Source organism: Ipomoea triloba, chromosome 3 (genome assembly GCF_003576645.1).
Source record: "Ipomoea triloba cultivar NCNSP0323 chromosome 3, ASM357664v1".
NCBI classification, from domain to species: Eukaryota; Viridiplantae; Streptophyta; class Magnoliopsida; order Solanales; family Convolvulaceae; genus Ipomoea; species Ipomoea triloba.
The window spans coordinates 29,785,292-29,804,498 of record NC_044918.1 but is presented as its reverse complement, the minus strand read 5'-3'; the positions used below and the strand labels follow the sequence as shown (position 1 = coordinate 29,804,498).

The following is a 19,207-nucleotide window of genomic DNA, read 5'->3' as shown; positions in this document are numbered from 1 at the left end:
TCGTTGCTTTTGTGTTTGATTTGAGCCTTAAATTGCGTTAGAATGCTTGTTATTGTCATTGGACCCCGTTCCATGCTTGGCTAATTGTTTTGTAGGTAAAAGATGTGCAAAAAGGGCAGGAAATGACAACATTTCAGATAAGTGAAGAACGAACCAAAGTTGGAGCAAAATTAGGTCAGGATTGCAGTGGACGCGCGGTGGATGCGCAGTGGACGCGCGTCTACCCATGCGTCCACCCATGCGTCCGCTCCTGCGTCTGAAATATCGCTTGCAGAAGTTTGACAGCAGAACAGAGGTCTGCTGTGGACGCGCAGCGGACGCGGGGTGGACGCTAAAATTGAAAATGTTGTTGGTAATGTAGATTGTGTTGTTGATAAAGTGCATGCCAATCCTTTGGAGAATGTGGGTAATATTAATGCTAAACATGATGATGAAAATTGTTTTGATACTTGTGANGATGATGAAAATTGTTTTGATACTTGTGAAAATAATTTTTTCAATTCTAATGATAATGATGGCCTTGAGTTGTTTACTTTTGATGATAATTCTTTGTTAAATGAACATGTTGGTGAATTGCATGATATACTTTGTGATGTTGATGATGAATTGAATGTTGATGCTAGTTTGCTTGATTTAAATGATGTTGAATTTGACACTTTCCATGATAATTGCCTTGATGATGCTATATATATTCATGATTTGCTTGGTGAAGAAAAGGAGGAAACGGATGGAGATTTAAGAGATGTCTTGTTAAGTAGTGAAAAAGAGGAGGTTGAGGAGAGTGTAACTATAGAAAAGGAAAATGAAGAAGAAAATTTTGAAAATAAGAATGTGTTGTTTGAGGAAGTTCATGGCAAAATCATAGAAGAGGAAAAGGAAAAGACAAGAAATGAGAGTGTTAGGGAGCAAGTTGATGAGAAAGTGAGAAATGATGAAAAGGAGTTTGGTGAAAAGAAGAAAAATGAAAAAAGAGGTAAGTCGGAAGAGAATAGCATACTCATGGACATAGATAGTTGCAAACCTTTGGAAGAGAGTATGCTATGTATAAAATTAAAGGAGTTTGCCAATGCCCGGCACTTGAGGGCATATCTTGAAGAAAGAGTGGATGGGGCAAAAGGACTTGTCCCCGTCCAAGTATGTTGGAATGAGGGCTCGAAAGTGGCGTCGGGCTACGGACGTTAAACGGAGCGCTTCTCGGGAGGCAACCCGAGGTTATCTTACATTTTTATGCATTTTGTTTTTGTTGTTTACTTTTGCTTTCAATAAGTTTTGCATTAATGGAAGTTAAATTCTCTAATATGGTTTGTAGTATTGCAATGTGTTTGTTGATGGTGTAGGAAAATTGATAAATGGCTCAAAGCTAAGAGGATGATTATAGGCAATGTGCTTGAAGAGAAGCAACAAGGGAGTCTCTTTATCTCTCTTGTCTTTTGTTATTTTACCTATATGCTTGCGTTTTAAAGTGTGGAAACCGAGAGATGGCATGGCATTACATTGCATTTGTTTGAATCGTTCATAAAAGTGTTTTGTGTGATCCTTGTAGCCCATAGCACACTTTTAAAGTGTGGAAAGGGGCATAGTTGTGTTGAGACCTTTGACTTTCCCACCTTGTGCATAATGTGAACATTGAGGATGATGTTCGTTATAAAGTGTGGAAAGGGAAGCACCTTTGTGCTTAAAAACTTTGATTTACAAAGTGATGCTTAGCGTAGAATGTTGGATATGTTTGAAATGAATGCATTGTTTAATCTATCTTGGAAAATGCGTGTTTTGAAGGAGCATTTGACTCTCAATTTGGAATATCCCTTGAAAGAAAACTCTTGTTCACTTTTAAAGTTGTTGATTTTTGTATGCTTGTGTGATGTTCACCCCTCATTTAACCCGGACCATAGTCAAGGAGGTAACGAAGTGGGAGTGTGCACTTATCAACCCTAGTAATATAATGTTTACTAAGCCCGGAAATGAACCTAATTTTCTTTGTTTTTGCTCTCCCGAAGGTGGCGTGTGGGGTTGTGAAGGTGATGCTTTGCTTTATTTTGTTTAAAAGAGCCCAATGAGGCCAAAACCCCAAAAGAGCCCAATGAGGCCACCTTAGGATATGAAAAAGATGAACTGTCTCACTAGGGCAAGTTAGGGGCAACCATCGCACTGTCTTCGAAAAAACGTAGAGCTCTACGTGAAGTCGGTTGCCCCAACACGAGGTCTTGGGAGATGAGAAAATTTAAGAGAGCCATTCCGCCAAGATTCGGGCACCCATTGCACCGTCTTCGAAAAAGCATGGAGATCCATGTGAAGTCGGGTAGCTCGATGAGGTTATCTTGGGGAATGAGAAAATGAGAGATCTATCCCGTTGGGACCGGGCACCTATTGCACAGTTCTCGAAAAAGCATGGAGCTCCATGTGAGATCGGGTAGCCCGATGGTTGGTCTTGAGGGGTAGTAGATAACCTTGACGCTTTTTTGTTTATCACACTAGAATCTAGGGGGCTTGAGGTTATAAGGGTGGTCGAATAGGGTTAGCTTGTGCACATCGTTCCCACTAGTTGGCTCGGCTAGTGGCCCGTTCTAAATGGTTGGTGAACCTACTTTTTGGATTGCATGCTTGAAATCGTATGGAAAAAAAGAGTTAATTGAAATGAATTGTTTTAGCCAAAGGGCTTTTGTTTCTAGGGATATTCGTTATTGAGAATCGAGGGTTCGTTGAAAGGCACATTTTCATGATAGCATAAAGAGTGTATTGATTTCAAATATGTGCATCGTTCTTGTGTCTTAGCTTTCTTGCATATCAAAGTTTGTGGCATCCTTTGCACTTATGTTTTGCTTGTTTAAGGATAGCTTGTTTGAGGACAAACAAGGTTTAAAGTGTGGAAAGTTTGATAAGTGCAAAAGATGCCATCTTTATAAGGTCATTATCGGATCGTCTAGTGCACAATTCGTTGCTTTTGTGTTTGATTTGAGCCTTAAATTGCGTTAGAATGCTTGTTATTGTCATTGGACCCCGTTCCATGCTTGGCTAATTGTTTTGTAGGTAAAAGATGTGCAAAAAGGGCAGGAAATGACAACATTTCAGATAAGTGAAGAACGAACCAAAGTTGGAGCAAAATTAGGTCAGGACTGCAGTGGATGCGCAGTGGACGCGCAATGGACGCGCGTCCACCCATGCATCCACCCATGCGTCCGCTCCTGCGTCCGAAATATCGCTTGCAGAAGTTTGACAGCAGAACAAAGGTCTGCTGTGGACGCGCAGCGGACGCGGGGTGGACGCCCGCGTCCAACTTTCAGCCCTCTAAAGTTTGGAGTCTGTGCAGCAAAAGGCACGCTGGACGCGCAGTGGACGCGCGTCTAGCCGTGCGTCCATCGCGGAAATTTCAGCAGTTGGGCGAGATTTAAAAGGGGAATTGAGCCATTTTGCAGGGGATCGATCACACTTCAGTTCTAGACCACTTTAGAATATTTCTCTCTCTAGGATTAGCCTAGAGAGATCTCTCCCAATTCACTCCACATTGCAATTCTTAGGTTTAGATTATAATTAGAGAAGAATTCCATTGGTGCAAGATTGTGATCTACATTCAAGTTCAAGATTAAAGTTCAATTTCAAGTTCAAGTTCAAATTCAAAGTTCAATTCCTAGCTAAGTCTTCCTTTTAATTTCTTGTCATTACTTTTGCTTTTGCTATTTCAATTCCAAGTATGATTAGATAGATCTTGGTGGATTTGGATTGAGCAATGTTGTATGGATATTCTTGAGCTTTGAATTGATCAATTAAGTTTTGCAATTGCTTGATTATGAGTTTGATTGTGTGAGTGGTGATCCACTTTGACTCTTGTGTAGGGGTGATCAACCTATATGAGAGGTGTTTGGAGAAGGAGTCCCATCTACGAGAGTAAGGTTACTCCTTAGCCTAGCCTAGCACATTTCCCTCTCACCTTTGAGAAAAGGGAGAAGTGGAAGATAAGAGGCACATAACGTGTTTGACAAAATACCTCTCCTAGCCTAGTGATCACAAGGATGCCATTACGGTCTAAGGAGTGAGTCCATTGACCACGAGAGTGGCGGTGGTGTTGGTGACCTTATCTCATTTTCATTATCTAAGTGTTGCTAGCCTAATATCTTAGGAAATCAAGGATACCTATATGAGTTGCAAGATCCAAATCCTCCTTTCCAATTGATTGTTTCCATTGTTTGTTCCTTATTTTCATGATGTTTCATGTGCATTTTCTTATTATGTTTGGGTTAGCTTTCAAACACTAAACACTCTTGTGCTAAATCCCCTTACCGCTCAAATTCCCTCCTTGCCGTCCTTTGAGAACGATACTCGGAAATCTTTCCGTTTTAACACATATTCCTTTCCATCCACCGCGAAAACTACATTCATCAACACTATAATTCTTTCTCTCTCTCCATGTATTATTAGAATATTATCATTTACCATTCCTTTCCTAACATGGATGTTTTGTATCCCTATAAATACATATTTTCCTATGCTTCAAATTATCATGGATATGATCGATTAATAATAAAATTATTCCCAGAACTATTGTTTTCATCACGTTTATGGTTTCGAATTTTTTTATCTATTAGTTTATATAATATAAAAAAAATTGTTTAATTGCTTAATGTTATCAAAGTTGTACTTATTTAATTGTAAAAATATCTTTTGGTTTGTTAGATGCATGTGAAGATTGTATATATATTGTAAAATTGGTGATACTGCATCAAAATGGTCCCTTGACTAACTAAAATTCTCAATTTAGTTCTCGACTATAATTCTTACCTAATTAACTCATCAACTATAAAATTATTACTTAATTTAGTCATCCGTTAACATGTCATCCATAAACCCTTAAATTTAAGGGTAAAAAGATGTGACCAAAGCGTTCCCATTAACACCAACCTTTTCTCCACCTTCTCTCTAACCATTCTTCACATCCGGCTTCTCTGTTTTTTTCCCGGCGGTCGCCGCCTCCGCTAGTTAAGTGGAGGCGGCGCCTGCACTTCTCATACTTGTTCTCCGGCACCCATCGACTCTCCTCTCCACCATCACCGCACATCCGTCATCATCATTGCAGCAGTCCTTACCTTCTCCTTCGCAGAGCTCGGACTTGCCACCACTTACCGCCTCTTTCGATTGCAGCAGTATTCCCCTCCTCCATTCACCGCCGTCTTTCCGCCACAGCACCTCCGCGCTTCTCCCAATAGCTGCTCCGTTTTCCACCACCGCAGTGGCTCATCCGTCTTCCACACCGAAACAAGCTTCTCCGCCCTTCTACCATCGCATCTTCTTCCCCCATCGCAGCTGCTCAATCCCTCTCCTTCGCAGATCTCAGACTTGCCGCCGTCCGCCACCGCACATACGCTTCTCCCGTGCCTTTTCCCTGTTTTCTGTTTTTAATAAAATAATATATATATATATATATATATATATATATATATATTACCTAGGTGATAGGTTTTGACCTTGAGTTTGGTGGTCTCGAAACCAGTGTGCATCGAGCTCCTAAACTTTGTCTTCACCCATCTTATCTTTCCTCTTTTTACGTGTTTGTCTCCTAATAAGTATTGTTTTTCTCTATTTTTTTTTCCTCTGCTTTTTTGCAGTATATTTTCCTCTCGTTTTATACGAGTTTCTCCCTCTCGTTCTTGTGACGAGGTTCGTTTTTCTGGAGTGCATCAGGATAATATTGGTCTTGGCTTATGTGAAACTCATCCTGGCCGAAGAAGATGACAAAGTGTCAATGGACTTCAGTATGATGATTAAGTCTCAGGTGGTACGCAAGACCTTGAAAAATCAAAACTCATTTTATGTAACACAATCTGCGAATTCAAATTTTATTAGCTTAGCTAGAATATTTGATTCTATGTCAGATTGTATGGAATGTCTTTTCATTCCATGGAACCTTGTTGTAAGTGTTATTGATGTCTATTAATGCAATTTAACCTTTAAAAAAAAGGGTAAAAAGATAAATTTTACTTCTCTTTTGTCTTCACATTTAGAACAACTCCACCCCTGGCAAGCCGACATGCATAACTTTTTTTTTTTCCCTCTCTCTCTCTTAAAAACCAGCAGCGTCGCTAAACCAAAGGAAGAAAACAAGAGTGCCTAATGATAGAACCATTATCGCGACTAGAGTAGCTACCATCACCAACGGCCAACCACCATTGTCGCCTTCTCCCCCCAAGTCTAACGCCAACTATTAGAACACCAACATGCATCGCAGCGTCAACGGGAGAACCTCACTGGTGAATCTCAAAACATACAGGCCTAGCAACCAGTAGCGCAATAGTAGTGGTGCGTGTTCTTGTCTGCAATTTTATGAGAGTTTCTAGTGTCCTAAGCTTTAAGAATATTGCATCTACACTTGTTCTTGTTATTCTTTAAAATTTAACCAAGCTGCCAACATCTTACAGGCCGTTTGGTTTGGGGAGGGAATTAGAGGGGAAAAGAATTGTAATTCGGTGGAATTGTAATTCAATGAATAATGTAGGAATTGAAATTACAGTGTTTGGCCGGTACGCAGGAATATGAGTACAGGGAATTGAAAGGTAAGAAGCGGCAAAATGACTAAAATGCCCTTATGTTGTAGTAGTAGTAGTAATAATAATAATAATAATAATAATAATAATAATAATAATAATTCTAATAATAATAATAATAATAATTCTTTTAATAATAATAATAATATTGAAAATTTTTTTTTAAAAAAAAGACAAAGGATTGGGAAGAGGGGCAAAATGGTCTTTACACCAATATAAATGCCCCTCCTCTCCACCGAATTACAATTCATGGGGGTACCCCATGAATTGTAATTCACCATTTGGAGGGAATTGCAATTCCCTCCAACCAAACACCGTAGTTGTCAAATTCATTGAATTACAATTCAATGAATTACAACTCCCCCCAAATTACACCCAACCAAACACCCCCTTAAAGTTTTAGGCATTCTCCCCGCTAAGTCATATCCTCTATGATTCACGCACCAAAAAAATATAGGGAAAATGGTCAAATAGACCCTCAAACTTTCGCTAAAAAGTCAATTAACCCCTCAACTTTTTAAAGGTGAAATTACACCCATGAACAATTCATTTTGAAGCAATAAAGCCCAACAACCGGTAATTGACCTATTATCACATGTCATTAAAGATTCGGCCGCTCTCCGGCGTTATTGACCGGTAAGAGTGGCCGGATCTTTAATGACTTGTGATAATAGGTCAATTACTGGTTGTTGGGCTTTATTGCTTCAAAATGAATTGTTCATGGGTGTAATTGCACCTTTAAAAAGTTGAGGGGGTTAATTGACTCTTTAGCAAAAGTTTAAAGGTCTATTTGACCCTTTTTCCCAAAAATATATGTATCCTCAATTATTTAAAGTTTAATATATATATAGGTTGTGGCTATTAGTATATATAGTAAACATATATATGCAAAATTTGGAAAGTCTTTTGGTCTTAAAGTGCTGATATTTTTCTTATTTAGATGATCATTTGTAGCGTGTCTAATTTCCTTCAAAGATAGACACATCACCTACAATTCACTCTTCTGCTTGTAGAGATTTAGCAAAAACTAAAACTAGCATCTAGGAGATGCAATAATATGTTCAAGGTCAGACATAATTTGAATTGAAGAGATGGGAATGGTCGGTTTCTCCCTCTCCTCTCCTTCTTTAATTTGCTATCCGGGCCATTGGTGGGTGTGATATCCTCTTATGCTACCACTCTCTTCGAGCCATCATCTTGCACTACCTTGGACCTCCAAGAAGTATTGGTTTGCCTAGCCTTGGGTTCTGGGATCTCTCTTCCAGTGGCCAAAACCTTGCATTCGATCTAGAATCTTTCGACGCGTTGAGCCTTCAAAATCAACTATGATCTATCTTTGTTGACCCCAAGCATGCTTTAAAGGTTCCCTTGCTTCGGCATTTGCTCTCCCATGGTTTCAAAGTACTAATAAATAACATAAAAGTATTCAAATCAAGCATTAAACCATGTTTGCATAAGAAATCAAGGGAATAAGCATTGAAGATAACAATTTAATGCACTTAAACACAAAAGTAGATCTAAAACAAACAGTATTATATGCACAAATGAGATCATATATATATATACACACACACACTTTGTGAGCTATATTTGCTCAAATTAAGACTTGTGCATTCAATATGGAGAGTGGAGACACCACTATAATTATAGGACTAAATGTGGGTTTATGGGACTAAATGTGGGTTTAATTCATTTAACGGACAGCTTTAAAACTACAGGGGCCAATTTAACAGTGAGATTAAACTATATGGGAACAAAATGTGCATTCATAAAATATCTGAGGGCGTTAATGTAATTATTCATTAATCTTCTCAAGAACAGCATAGTGAACAAAAGCAAAGAGCTAAATCCTCCATAGACATATCCTTCTCCCTCGTTAATTCAAGAGCAGATTCTGCATCAGAGGGAAGTAGCGACTGATACTTCTCTGCTTAATTATATTGAACACTACTGTAGCAATTATGAGTGTAGGATCGGCGCCACCGCCATCGCCGTCCGGTGGTGCCGGAGGCGGATTGAGAAGCCACCAGCAAGACGCGGAATTGCTCTTTCGCACGAAGCCTATTGCCGAAATCCGGAATGTGGAGATCGCCACGAGGAGGCAGATCCAGGACAAGAGCGAAGAGCTCCGGCAGCTGGTCGGCAACCGCTACCGCGATCTCATCGATTCCGCCGACTCGATAGTGTTGATGAAGGCCTCGTGCGAGTCCATTTCCGCAAACATCTCCGCCATCCACCGCGGCATTCTTCACTCCCTCTCCTCTGCCACGGCTGCTGATTCTCCGAAGTCAATTGACCATACAAAGGCTCGCATTTACGGCATTGCGTGTCGAGTCAAGTACCTGGTGGACACGCCGGAGAATATCTGGGGCTGCCTCGATGAATCCATGTTTCTCGAGTCATCTGCTCGGTACATTCGTGCGAAGCTCGTCCACCGCAGCTTGATCAGCAACACGGAGAGCAAGAATGTGCTCTCGAATTTCCCTCTGCTGCAGCACCAATGGCAGATGGTGGAGACATTCAAGGCTCAGATCTCGCAACGCAGTCGTGAGAGGTTATTGGATCAAGCCGTTGAACTCGGCATTCATGCCTATGCTGATGCTCTTGCTGCTGTGGCTGCAATCGATGACCTTGATCCCAAGCAGGTTCTTACCTTATTTCTCGAAAGGCGCAAATCTTGTATTTCTCAAAAGTTAGCTGGCTGTTGCTCAAATGTTAATGCTATTAGTTCTGATGTGATTTCTGTTTACTGCCAAGCTATAAAGATAATTCAGGTTACTATAGGACAAGTAGGGGAGCTTTTCTTGCAGGTGTTGAATGATATGCCTTTATTTTATAAAACAATACTAGGATCACCTCCAGCTTCTCAGTTCTTTGGAGGAATTCCAAACCCTGATGAGGAAGTGAGGTTGTGGAACTTGTCTAGGGCAGAGTTGGAGTTGAAGATGGTACTGTTGGATAGGGAATATATTTCAACAGTGTGTTCTGACTGGCTGAAAAACTGTGGTAAGGAGATCATGAACATGGTCAACAATAGGTACTTGATTGATGTTATAAGCAGTGGACAAGAGCTTGCTGCGGCTGAGAAGTTGATACGGGATACTATGGATAGTAAACAGGTGTTGGAAGGGAGTCTGGAGTGGCTTAAGAGTGTTTTTGGTTCTGAAATTGAGATGCCTTGGAAAAGGACACATGAGCTTGTGTTGGGTGGTGAATCGGATCTTTGGGATGAAATTTTTGAAGAGGCTTTTGTGCAGAGGATGAAGGCAATTGTACACAAAGGATTTGATGACTTGAGTAGAGTTGTTAATGTAAGAGATTCAGTTCAGTCTGTTGTGGGAACTCCTGGAGAACAGCTTGATTTCCAAGCTTACTTGAATAGATCCCCAAATAGTGGGGGGGTTTGGTTCATGGATCCAAATGTCAAAAGAGTTAGTTCCCTCCCTGCTTCTAAAACACAGCAGACCGATGAAGATGATTTTCACTACAGTCTTGGTGCTTATTTTGGAGCTGAAGTCAGCCGCATCAGGGATGCAGTTGACAGCTGTTGTGAAGCTGTACTTAAAGACCTATTAAGCTTCCTGGAATCCCCAAATGCATCCTTGAGGCTGAAGGACCTTGCACCATATTTACAGAGTAAATGCTATGAAAGCATGTCAGCCATATTAATAGAGCTCAAGGATGAGTTAGATGTATTGAATACTAACCTAGAAAGTAAAAACTTTAGAGATGGATTGGTGCCACCACCTGCTGTACTTGTTGAGAGGTCTTTGTTTATTGGGCGCCTTTTGTTTTCATTCCAGAAGCATTCTAAACATATACCTTTGGTACTTGGATCACCAAGATCATGGGTGAATGAGTCTATGGTTGCTGGATCAATCAAGCCACTGACTGTAATTAGGCATTCAATGGCAACTCTTGATTACCCTAGCACTGATCCTGCATCCAGAAGACACAGCTCATTGGCCAGTACAGCTTTGTATGGAGCAGAGGATAGTTCAAGCCTACAACTTCAAGAGTTACGTAAAACAACCCATGAACTTTGTATCAAAGCTCATAATATGTGGATATCATGGGTTTCTGGTGAACTTGAAGTTATCTTATCTCGCAGTCTTAAACAAGATGATGCCCTGTCCACGACTGCTCCCTTAAGAGTAAGTGCCCTGCATTGTGACTCATGTCAGCATAATTCAACCCTCTTTATCTTTTACCTGCAGATTAATATTCTGATTTAGTCTTTACACTTATTCTTTTCATTGGTTGGTAATAAGTAGAGTACTGATACCTCTATATGCCATACTTTGGGGCACCGGGTAGTATAGGCTGTATAGCATAAAATATTAATGAGATTGGAATATGGCATGCTGTTGCTGCCAATGCAATGCTTCTGCTTTGATGGCTAAATTTCCTAAAATAAATTTGATTAGATCGCGGAACATGCACATATATATATATATATATATATAGGGAAGGGTTCATGTGCGGGTATATCTTTCCGTGCGGTTGTGCGATACTCACCTTAAGCATTAAAATGGCGCACCTTAAGTACACAAACCATGCACCTTAAGCTAAAAACATAAACCGCGCACCTAAAGTTTTTAAATGGTGCACCCTCAGTTGAGAATACACCACGCACCTTAAGTACACAAGCCACACAGCTTAAGAACACAAACCACGCACCTAAGGTTTTAAAATGACGCACCTTAAGTTTCAACAACTCACGAAGCATACATATCATGCACCTTAAGCATACATATCACGCACCTTAAGATGGAAAACAACGCACCTTAAGAAGGAAAACAACGTACCTTAAGAAGGAAAATCACGCACCTTAAGCTTTAGGTTCACGCACTTTAAGCTTTAATACTCACGCACCTTTAGGTATACAAATCACGCACCTTAAGAAGAAAATTACACTCCTAAAGCTACCGCACAACCACACGGGAAACACCCCACCGCACGAGAACTGAATTCTATATATATATAGGTGAGAACACCTCCCCCTATGAAAAGTGTGGGCACATCCACACCCTCTATCTTGAGAAATCAAAGGCTAGAATCTTACTATTACTAAGCTTTTAATTTTGCAATAATTATAAAATGAACCTCGCTCTTAAAAGTTTTCAATAATTATAACATTGACCCCATGTTTTTTTACGAAAACCCTTAACCATTAATGGACCTTGATGGACAGTTGAGATCAGTCCTCACTTTTTATAGGAGAACCATGTTCTCATTTGATCTTGCCTATATATATATATAGGGCTTGGTTCTGGTGCGACAGCCTCCTTAGGTGCGGACAGATTTGGACCATTGGATGAACTTAGATTAACAGCTGGAAATCAATAAGAAGGGGAAAAATGCAGTGGCATTTTGGTAATTTCAATGATATGCTGGTGCATATAGATATGATTAGTGGTGCATTTAGATATGGCTGATGGTGCTTTGAGTTCAATGCACTGTCAAGCATTCCACCAATGCTTTGAGTACAAAAATGCCACTGTATTTTTTCCCATTTTCATTGATTTTCAGCCGTTGGTGCAGATCTGTCTGCACCTGAGGAGGCTGCCACATCTGATCCAAGATATATATATATATATATATATATATATATATATATATATATATATATAAAGATGGAATTCAGCCTCAAACTAAACAAACTTCCCTTAATTAATGCATGATTTCCACGCTTTTAGAGTTCTGGGAGATTTTTCGCACTGCATTGCTTTCCTAATGCACAAATATGCATATTCCAATGGCTAAATGTACCTGGATACTGCTAAAAAATGCCAATTTCTACAACTAGTTCAGAAAGGGAATTGTAAAAACTGATATCATTTCCTTCTCTTGGGTTGTATGGTTTGAATATCAGTCATTGGCTATTGTATATATGTAATTTCACTCTTGCTAGTTGTGCAGGGATGGGAGGACACTTTGGTCAAGCAAGATCAGTCAGAAATTAAACTATCACTCCCTTCGATGCCTTCTCTTTATATAACCTCATTTTTGTTTCACGCATGTGAAGAAATTCAGCGAGTTGGTGGACATGTGCTTGATAAACCAATTCTACAAAATTTTGCTTCAAGATTATTAGATAAGGTATGTGGAAATGTCTTTGTCTTGCCGTTGTGGTTAAGCTGCTGCAATGGTACATGTATAACATAAGTCATGCCTTCTAGTGCTCACAAATAACAATGCTTATATTCCTAATATTGTAAAAATGTTTGATGTGCATGGATTTTGATGCTATGTTTGGATGGGTAGAATATGAGTGGAATGATTTATTTTTCAGTTTAAGAATGGAGTGATTATGGGGAGAAAATGATCTTTGATACTATCAAATATGTTTCCTTCTTAAAATGGGAGTACAATAAGGATAAAATAAGCCTTCTCCACACACGGTATACCTGAAAGCCTCCTCTCTCCCTCTGAATACATGACCTTGATTTCTCCTCCTTTCTTCCTTTCTTTTCATTTTCTCTTTTTGTCAAACACCTTCTATCCAATTTCTACTTCCTCTTGCTCTCTTTCCTCTCCCTTTCTACCTATCCAAAAACAGCATGGATGTATAGTATTGGGAGGTTGACCAATCAATTATCAAAACTTTCTCCTTAAACTTGGTATGACCTTTTAACTTCTGAGATTTTGTTTACATGAGAATGATGAGATTAGAGTGTGTTTATTGAGTTGATTAAGGGTGGAATTGAAAAATTCAAATAAAGAAGTTGTCAAAAGTAAAAGTGGCAAACACTTTTTGACATTCAGGAAGAATGGTTTGATATACAAAATGGGATGGGTGGATTCAATTTCAGTGTTGTAAAAATGCTAGGCGCCTATTAGAACATTTCCTATTGTAAAAATGGGATGGGTGGATTCAATCGACAGGCTATGCTACCTATTAGAACATTTTCTTAGTCTTATATGAACTAGGAAAAAAATTATTAACTTTCATATACATTAAAAAGAAAAAGAAATGCAAGATTGTGGCATCTCATTTGGGGTCATTAGCAAATAGTACAACCAAATATAAACACAGATCATAGACGAATATATTATTTTATCTATGCATATATATTGACAATGCTAGTGGCCTCATCATTTTGTTCATAGGATAAATAAACTTTCTATTTTCAAATTTCAATTATTACTTAAAAGGTTAAAAGTTTATTTGTTAATTTCACCAAGGACAGTCCATAAAAAAGGAAAAACAATAGTATAGATGAGGTTCATATCCTCCAAAAAATCAATCTGGATCACTAATTTGTCATTTTCAACATTTTACTTTACATTGCAAATTGTTTTAACGTAACACATCTTATATCTATTTCTTGAAGTCTGCCTTCTGATTTATATATGTTTTCTTAATGAGTAGTCCTGATATAACTGTGTTCTTCAGTATTATTATGTCTTTGATAATTTCTGGTGTTTATTATGATTATCGCATATTTGTTAGGTAATTGATATTTATGAAGACTTCCTTTCAACGGAAGAAGCCCATGGATCTCAAGTCTCTGAGAAAGGAGCTTTGCAAGTTCTTTTGGATTTGAGATTTGTTGCTGATATTCTCTCTGGAGGTGATTTTATTGCAAATAAGGAATCATCAAAAGTTCCAAAGCCAAAGGTGTCTTCTAGGCGCAGACAGGATCAAGTACAAACCAGTTCAGTGACTAGGGAGCATGTAAATGTGTTGATTAATCGCTTTTCACAAATATTGGATCCTATTGACTGGCTCACGTAAGCTTTAATACCAGCAAGACTCGATACTACCATGCCATAAGATACCATGTTATTTACTTAACTGTTGAATGCAAGTTTTTATGTGCTCACCGTCTGAATACTTTGTATTTGGGAGGAAAATGTTATAATTTCATTTGATTTTCTGTAATGTATCCTCTGATTAAGCTAACATTTTTACCTCTCCTTTTTATGATTCATTTCAGATATGAGCCGTACCTTTGGGAAAATGAGAGACAGTCATATTTAAGGCATGCTGTCCTCTTTGGGTTCTTTGTGCAACTTAATCGCCTGTACACTGACACTGTACAGAAACTACCAACTAATTCTGAATCAAATGTTATGCGATGTTCCATAGTTCCTCGCTTCAAATATCTTCCTATCAGGTTGACATTATTATCCTTATAATATATTTTACATTTACTTTTTTCCCCTTCCACTTGCGGAGTTGTGTTTTCTTCTATTTGCTAGTTATATTGTCAATCTTGTTTTCACATATCGCAGTTTGCTTAATATTGCTCTAGTTTCAGTTTACCAAGCAGATATGCTACCATTCACAAATCCTGAGACTGATTATAAATTTTATATTGGTTCTGCAGTGCTCCAGCACTGTCTTCAAAGGGAACAAACAAGGCTTCTATATCAACATCAATGGATCACATTTCATCTAGAAGTTCCTGGAAAAGTTACTCAAACGACGGGCTATCTCGGAAAGTTGATGGGGATGAAAATTCAGGTTTGGGGATGGCAGCACCACTCTTAAAGTCTTTCATGCAGGTAACTTTTCTATGCTTTTGTAGCTTGCTTTGTTTGCCCCCTTCCCGTGTCTACTCTGAATCTTGTACGGTTTAGGTTATATGCTAATTGCAAAGGTCGTGATCTCTGTTACAGCCTTCTGTGCCTCTCCACATGTCATATGTTTGAATCTTGTATAGATCAAATATTCCAACAGTTCCAAAATAGTTCTTCTATTCAAATATTTTAAGGATATTAGAGGAGAAGTATGCATTTTTCCTCTTTTGCCCACAAAAAGTCGGTAACTTTTTGACCATTTGACTTTTATTAAAAGTATAAAGTAGGAACATAAAATTATTTGTGATGTTTGTATTAGGAAAGTGTGGGATGTACTAAACAGGAAATTTGGACTACCATTTTGGAGTGGAGGGAGTATATATTATCTGAAAGTTGGTCTCTTGGTCCTACTGCTCGTGTTGTCTTAACACTAAACTTGTCTATACTTTTCTATATTTAGAGCAAAATGTTAGAATGAAGATATTAAAATACTATAATAGTTATAACTCATTCTTTCCTAATTTTATTTTCACTGAAATCTTTTGCATGCTCTAAATAGAGCATCCTCTCATTTGAGCTCTTGAGAGTTGCTCCTATCCCCATTTTTACATGTCAGGTTTTGCTCTGGTTAAATGGTACAGAATTAGGTCTAAATTTATTAGTAATCAATTCAAATTTTGAAAATAAATTTCGTAGACCAAGTCGCAGTAAGCTACAAACCTTGAACATGAGAAGTTCAAAACAAAAAGTAGATACATAAAAAAAAAATGCTGACACTTGATAGAATGATTCACTAGACTTTTGAGAAATAAAATAGTAATATTTGGTTAAGTGAGTGTAAGTTGTGATGTCTCCTAGTGCATAGCATGAAGTGTTGTACCCTAGGGATGATAGATGATATCAGATTCATTTACCATCGAAAAGAATTCAGACATCTTTTCTCCCCTAGTCCCCTTCTACCACCTGATTTTGGTGACTGCAATGTTTATTTGGCTGAATTTGGCCTTTATGTTTTGTAAAGTTTGCTGATCTTGTTCAATGAAAATTTGATTTGGTCAATTATACTAACACAGTTGAAAAGTTGGGCAATTGGCCAAGTTGCTAACAGACTGTTTCACCTTTGTCTATTAAGCCCATGTTTTAATCCACCATTCCACTAGCAACATCATCAACTCAAATATTAGATTTCATAATTCTTACTTTTCTATCCTAAATTCCAAAACAACTCCAAGATCTTGAGAACCTAAAAAAGCATAAGAATGATGTAAAAAATTCTTGACTTAGTGCAAGATCTTGATTAAGAAGATGATCATATTATGGAGATCTTTGGAGTGATCTTGAAAAGCCTGTTGATCTCAACTTCAGTGCCTAGTAAAGGTGACTTGTTGATTGTGCTCATCAGTAGGGAAAACATTTAGTATTTATTTTTACCGCCTCCACACATCCTTTCACATGTGGGCTAAAAGTTCTTTTTAATTAGTCAAACACATGGAGTCAGAGTCAAGGCCTCTGTCGACTTAAGTTTGTAATTGAGATGGAGCATCTAATTCAGTAAGCATCTTGTCCACTGCTATATGTCCAACTATCTTGAATCAAATTTACCAGGAGTAATATACAATTTAACTGAAGTTGGAATTTTAACACTAGTGACATATTAGATCATGCACCCATTACTTGCCAATCTGTTTTACCAATATATTCCTCCTAAAAGTTCTGATTCACTATAGCATTTTCCATATCGGTAGAGATGCTTTTCCTTGAGTTTCCTAATTCACTTTTGTGCCTTTATTCATGTTTGGCTTGGTGAAATGGCCAAGTGTTCTCACCTATTGAATGCCATTGATTCAAACTCAGGAAACCACCACATTGAATACAGATTTAGGTTGCATTCATTTTCCAACTCCTGATCCTACACAAGATGCATGCGTCATTGCACTCTTTGCATAGTTTCCCTTTTGGTTTCTCTTCTAGTCATTCTGCTATTAAAATATACATGGATCTGCATAGAAGCCTCTTCAGCATGTGAGGATGGTGTGGGAGTTCCTACACAGATTACTCTACCAAGGGAAACTAGAAAGGGAGAAAAATAGAAAAAATGATTTGAGTATCTCAGGGTTGCCATTTCACCATGAGTGTTTACATCATAATCATCACTAGCAATTCTACAATTTATTTTGTGACAGAAAAACTTTACAATAAAAAGGATTGCTAAACTTAGATGGTTAATTTGTTTTGCTAAAAAATATATTATATAGTATATAAATAAATGGCTGGTGAACTTTTTTATTTTTAATTTATTTCATCTGTATAATAGCAGTAGCAAGTTTATTTTCTCCATGTAGTTTTTTATTTTCTGAAAAGCTGAGATTTCAAGGAAACGCATCCAGTTGAGATTCAGTTTTATAGTATTTTTCTAATGACTAGCTTTTACGTTTAATAAATGAATCTGATTTTTGGCCCTTGATCCATCAGGTTGGTAGCAGGTTTGGAGAGAGCACGTTAAGATTGGGATCAATTTTGACAGAAGGACAAGGCAGGTTTGGGGACATGTTACCTGCACAAGCTGCAGGGCTCCTTTCATCATTTACGGTGGCCAGATCAGATTCTTAGAGCATGTTTGACCTGGCTGAAACTTCACTATAAAGATATGGTTTGATAAGAACTACTGGAAAAAGCTTTAATTTTTTGGTTGAATACATAGTAAGTTCTGCTTATGATAAATAAGTTGTTTGGGTTATTCAACAATTAATTTTGCTTAAAGTTTCTTTTTCCTATTACTGATTGTTAAGATCTCCATAAAGGATATTTGTTAAAGCATTACCTCATCGACCTTATCTCTTCCCAGAGTTCTCGGATTCAGCTCAAGGATTGCTTCTTCTCCCTTAGGAGCAGTGATGTAGCTCGAACCATTAGGTTTGTTAGCTCAAAGGGATGTATGTAGCGTTGATCGTTATGGGGAGCATTAAAGGAAAAACAAGTGTGGAAAACGTTGAAGGGTGATTATTGTGGATTATTGATCGTTTAGTTATCTGTAAAGAGTTGATAGGTTACTGGAAATGATGGACATTATGCAGTTGAACTTTGTCAAATTGATTTTGCTTTACGGAGTTGAGTGGTAGATACAAATCATACAATATGAAAAGGTTTTGGGGTAAATGTTAAATAAATTCTCAAAATTTAATGAAAATAGCAAACTCAAAAAATCTTTAAATTTATACTTATACTAGTGTTTTACCGATGCACGTTATCATAAAAATAAATAAACATTTAAAAATAAAAATATGTTAAAATGTACAATATAATGATATAGTTGGACTGTTCATATATTTAGTATGTATTTTTATAACATACAAAATTAAAATTCTGTATGGTTAATATAGTCTCTAATTATGTACACATATAAATAAATTTACAAACAAAATTTACATAATTAAATTGATTTATTCCAAATTGTATTTCATAGTTATTATAATTTCAATTTTGTATGAGTAGATTTAGATTCTAATTAGACGTACTTCAATATATGATTGTATAATGAATTATATGGGCACGTAATATTTATTAATATGTATTTAGGAAAATGTTATAATATAATTTTTCTATTTATAATTTATATTGCTAGATTTATAGTTAAGATAATTACGTTTATAATGTTTAAAACATTATTATTTTAATTTTGTATGATTAATACAACACATAAGTATATGTATGTATTTAAGAATATTTTTAAATATTTATGAATACACATTTAGTTAATTTTATAATTTCATTTCCTTAATTATATTACATATTTTCTTAATTATAATTAGGTGAATTGCATTTATAAATTAAAAGAATTTAAATTTTAAAGTTTGTATGGGTTAGTGAAGTCTCTAACTATATATGTATGTATTTAGGCATATTTCTAAATGTTTATGATTTTTCTAATTAAGAGTGTGAGTTTAGCTTGATTTTAAATGAAATTTTCTTAAGAGTTGATGTTATTTGGAATCCTCTTAAGTATAATGCTTTTTGCACTTTTGTCACATTTAGTTTTAAACTTTCAAATAATCACTTGAAGTCCTTCAACTCACTTTAGTCTTACTTTCAAATAATCACTTGTAGTCCTTCAACTCACCTTAGTCTTTCAAAACTAAAATAAAGGA

At 37.2% G+C, this 19,207-nt stretch overlaps 1 protein-coding gene across 2 annotated transcripts; it reads left to right on the top strand.

Annotated features, from left to right (window-relative positions):
* The first annotated feature begins 8,374 nt into the window (after window positions 1-8,374).
* LOC116012680 (conserved oligomeric Golgi complex subunit 1) lies at window positions 8,375-18,249 on the top strand. 2 transcript variants are annotated; one of them, XR_004097169.1, is made up of 7 exons: window positions 8,375-10,687; window positions 12,456-12,635; window positions 13,990-14,270; window positions 14,477-14,656; window positions 14,870-15,047; window positions 17,535-17,762; window positions 17,908-18,249. XR_004097169.1 is itself a non-coding variant. In XM_031252316.1 (6 exons), exons 1-6 carry the CDS (start codon window positions 8,495-8,497, stop codon window positions 17,670-17,672), a joined length of 3,150 nt encoding a protein of 1,049 aa, XP_031108176.1. In that variant the 5' UTR covers window positions 8,375-8,494; the 3' UTR covers window positions 17,673-18,165. The 2 variants fall into 2 exon arrangements, 1 of the variants encoding a protein (XP_031108176.1); XM_031252316.1 differs by having other exon boundaries at window positions 17,535-18,165.
* Window positions 18,250-19,207: the final 958 nt, after the last annotated feature.